At 34.7% G+C, this 4,681-nt stretch overlaps 1 protein-coding gene across 1 annotated transcript; it reads right to left on the bottom strand.

Moving 5' to 3' along the window:
• Window positions 1–1,460: 1,460 nt before the first annotated feature.
• Window positions 1,461–3,038, bottom strand: LOC136823398 (uncharacterized). The gene has a single exon (XM_067079581.1). It carries the CDS (start codon window positions 3,036–3,038, stop codon window positions 1,461–1,463), a length of 1,578 nt encoding a protein of 525 aa, XP_066935682.1.
• Window positions 3,039–4,681: the final 1,643 nt, after the last annotated feature.

Raw genomic sequence — 4,681 nt, 5'->3', positions numbered from 1 at the left:
AAATCAAAACTTGGAAGGAATTCATCTGTTGGACAACATTTATCTTTTAAATACAGAGTCAATGGATTAGCTGACCACCAGTATTGCAATGAGAAATTATTGGAAAAAGAAACATTGGAAATTGAGAAGAAATCTACAGAAATCAAAGACAAAATTAATGAACTTTTGTATGGGAGAAAATTTGTAAATACTATTCAGCATATTCGAAATGATTACAATCTTGAGAATGATATTTTACAACAAGAAAAAATGGATATTTCTATTTCAAATTTCACATCAGTTTATCCTCCTAATGAAGAATTTAATAAAATCAAAGAAATAATATATTCAGAAAAAGAGGATGAAATAAATCTTGATATTGCTTTCATGGAAGCACCAAACCCTCAAGCTAGTAACTATCATGAAATTGAACAAAATACAAGTGAATGGCTAGATCTAAGAAAATTCAAAATAACAGGTTCGCGTCTACCAGCTCTCCTGGGCTTTTAAGGTCATAAGAAATTTGATAATTATTGGGATATTGTTATCAATGGCACAAATGAGAAGGATATGTCAAACATTCCAAACATTAAAAGGGGGCATGATTTTGAAACCGAAGCTGTTCAATATTTTGAAAATTTGTCGAAAGCTACAACATCTAAATGCGGTTTTTATTCGCACCCTTCAAAACCACGATTTGGATCAAGCCCTGACGCTCTTGGTCCGCACGGTATTTTAATTGAAATTAAAACTAGAGCAAAAGATTGTGATGGACCATTACAAAATCTAAACAAAAATAGAAACTACTATATACAATGCCAATTACAAATGGCTTGCACAGATTCGCACACATGTATTTTGGTCTCGTACCACCCAGAAACAAAAACTGCAAATTTTTTTGCAATACAACGAAATGACGCTCTGATTGCTGTTATGATTGATGTTTGTGAAACTATTCTTGCCAATGAACCGTATGTCTTAGACACCTGGTATACTGATGATCAAATGAAAAAACTAGCTAATTCCTTGACGAGTCGTAAAAAGTTGGGGTTTGATGACCTGAAACCATTACGTATGCATATCAGTGCTCTTGTTAAAAAAATTAAAACAATCAAATTTGTAGACAATATTGACTTTCAAATGGAAAATTTATAAAATATGTAAGAAAAATTTATTTTAACTTAGCACTTTCATTAAGTAGCAAAATAGCAGACCTGTTTAAATTTTCAAATATCTCTTCTCGATTTTCATACTTTGAGTTCTTATTTGTTCAATTTCACGTGGCTTTTTGTTTGTTTTCACTTTCAAAGACAAAAAGACTTAGATTTTTCAGCCCCTATAACAGTCTCGAAATACGCTTTATATTTAGTTTATATTTTGTTAACCAGTTCAATTTTTTTCCTATTTAGAGTTATTTAGGTATTTTGTAAAGTTACATATAAAACCACAGTTGTGTTTGGAAAATTAAAAAAACTTGTCTCTTATTCTTTTGGACCAATAGGAGGGCATGTAAGATTTACAGTATGGCACAACATTTGCCAAACACAAGTCAGAATGTCAACACGATTCATTGGCCAAATATCATTAAGAATTTTCCATTTTCGAACACGTCCAATGAAACGTTCCACATGAATTCTTGTCGACGCAATATCGAAGTTCCTCTGATTTTCAGTGTTAGAAAATTGATCATCTTCCTTTTGCTTGGGCCTATTTAAAGTAACCCCTTTCTCGGCGCAAAGGTCTTGAATTGAGAAACCACGATCAGTCATAATTTCATGCTCAGTTTCGACAAATTTTAAAATATCTGTAATAGCTGTTATTTCACTATCTGAAATTGACCCTGGGTAGACATGCGAAAAGACAATACCCATTCCATGGGGGGCGATTCCAATTAGTGCCTTACCAGTGGAGTGATTTTTGTAATGTGAAAACATTAACGAATTTACATCATAGTTGGTGGCAATCTGAAATTTGAATTCAGTTGCATCAACAATTAAATCAGTATTACCGTGACCGGTATGAATAAATGACTTTGGCATTTTCTGAATCAAAAAACCGTGCTCAGGTTTCAATTCAATCCTGTTAAAAACTGTTGCAAGAAAAATGATCCAATTGTTTCCAATTCTTTGCATAGTTGTAGCAGAGGTTCCAATAACAAAGGACATGAAATCAAAATTCAATGAGTGACGACAGATTGTCATTGTTGCTAAGTATTGAGTTTCCCATCCAAATATTTTGGGGTGTCTCAGTTTGTCAAATAATGACAAGTAAGGTCTGACACACTCCATTAGCATATTAAATTCATCTACTAAAAGTCCACAAAGTAGTTTGAATGTTTTGGGTTTTTCAGCTAAATTCTTGTACGTAAATGAGTTCTTTTCGAGGTAGCTAATAATACCCTGTTGTTTTAAAATCTGAAACTCTAGCTCCTTGATTTTTGATTTCTGTTTTTCCAATTCCTTCTTCTGCTGCTCAACCAAATCTGAAAGTTCATTTATATCTCGTTCTGGATGGGGTTGCGACGATAGAACTGTTGATGATGATGATGCTTGAATTATCGTGGGTGATGTAAGAGCTGGTGAAGACTTTGGAACCAAATTTTGTGTTGTTTTTCGTTTCTTCACAGGAGAGTGTTTATACAATTTTCTTCGAGGACGTTTCGGAGTGATGTTTGAATTTAAAATGGATAGGGCTGCCTGATACTTCTTTTTGAATAAGTTCAACTTTGATTGTAATTTCAACTTTTCAGATTCATCTTTACTTGACTCGTATCGAGATTTGTAGTTCCTCAATTTGTCTTTGAGTTTTGTAAATTGTGTCACAGGAACGATGATTTCAGTAACAGAATCAGCATTCTTTCTTATACCATTCATCCAATGTTCACCACATACATGGCCATGTTCAAAATTCATCCCAGTGGTTCGAAACAATCTTTGATATAAGATTTGTGTCTTCTTTGAAGAAGGTAGTCTGTAAAATTTAACTGGTTCTCCATTAATCTTTGTTTTTGCTCTGTGGTTATTGAAGCAAAGTGCTGAGCTGCAGTACCACTTCACCATTTTTTAGCCTTTTCGCCTTTGAAAACGTAAACAAATATGGCTACCTTTCAAAAACGCCCCTACAGCGCAGTTTTTGAAAACAGCGAGCGGAATCAGAGCGGATACGGAATAAGGCTAATAGATGAAGTGACGTGTTTCTTTTCTCTTCCAATAGAAAATATTTTTCGCGCCAAAGTTTTACCGATAACTTGTTTTCCGAAAATAATCCGAAATCAGATTTAAAAAACAAGTCCAAATGCGCTGCGGATGCTGGAAAAAACATTTTTTGTAACTAGAGTAGTTTTGATGCAATTTTAGTCACCAAAACCAAAGAAATCTGCACTGAAATCTTGATATAGAACTAAAATAAAGAGTAGATTTCCCAAAATATTCGACGTTAGACTCAAATAATTTAATAAACGCCCCCTTCTTTTAAACGCCCCCCTCGAATAAACGCCCCTCCTAAAATCGAAAAAAAAATTAATAAACGCCCGCGTTTATTCAAAGTAATACGGTATACTGATTTTGTTGGAGACTCTTGTTATAGGGGCTGTGGGCTGAAGCTTGTTAAGATCAATTTAGCTATATTGTATCAAAGCAGGAGCGGATACAGGAATTTTTATCACTGTGTGAAAATTCCGGTTTATCCCGATTTTTGAATCCGATTATTGAAGGAATACATGTATATATCTTTGATTCACTCTACTTATAAGAGCACATAATCATAGTTTCAAAAAGTCCTTATGTTAGTTTATGTTCTTGTAAAAAACTTTAGATCAGACTCAGAAAGAGAGAAAACTTCGTGATTTGTTTACACGAAAATCGCGATGGCGTGAAAGGTATGAATAAGTGGTTTCACACAGTCTGAAGGAATGAAAATTCGTGAAAAGTATGCAAAACTATGTAATTTTCCTCACGAAATTCTGCCGAATTAATCTCTACCGTTGAGGTATGAGTACAAGATGAATGCGACTCCTTCAGAGAACTTATTACGATGAAGAGTCTCTCTCACACAAACAAAAGCTTCTTTGACGTCATTTTGAACACAGAATATGAAACGTATCAACAGATGTACCTTTTGAACATTGTGTACAGAAAGCATTTATGTTTCTTTGTAAGAATAAAATAATTTTTCTACAAGAAAAAATTTATAGAAAACAATTTTAGTGTTTTTATTTTTTTGAATCTCGAGAAAATTGAGTGTGTGAATTCACCACGTTCACATACCCTGTATCCGCCCCTGCGAAAGGAGGAATGTGTTGGCCATGTCCAGAAGCGAATGGGTACGAGACTGAGAAACTATAAGAAAAACAATTGGGGTCGAAAACTTGAAGACGGTAAAGGCGTTGTTGGCGGGGGTCGTTTAACGGAAAAATGCATTGACAAGATGCAAAACTTCTATGGACAATGCATTAAGAATGATGCTGGGGATAAGGAAAAGATGGTTCATGATAAATGGGCTATTTTTAAGCACATGATCATAGAAGATGGTAAAACCCTTGAAGAACAGCATAGCTGTTGCCCGAAGGATGAGGACTCATGGTGTAAGTTTTGGGCGAAAAGAGAGGAGTATCATGAGCTATACGAAAAGGGAGCCTTCGGGTCGCCCTCGACTGCGGTCGCAACTTACTTACGCAAGATTTTAAAGTTTTCGTAAGATTCCC

Source organism: Clytia hemisphaerica, unplaced genomic scaffold, assembly GCF_902728285.1.
Source record: "Clytia hemisphaerica strain Z4C2 unplaced genomic scaffold, Clytia hemisphaerica genome assembly, whole genome shotgun sequence".
NCBI classification, from domain to species: domain Eukaryota; kingdom Metazoa; phylum Cnidaria; class Hydrozoa; order Leptothecata; family Clytiidae; genus Clytia; species Clytia hemisphaerica.
The sequence above is the reverse complement of the archived record's forward strand: the minus strand, read 5'-3'. Positions and strand labels throughout refer to the sequence as shown.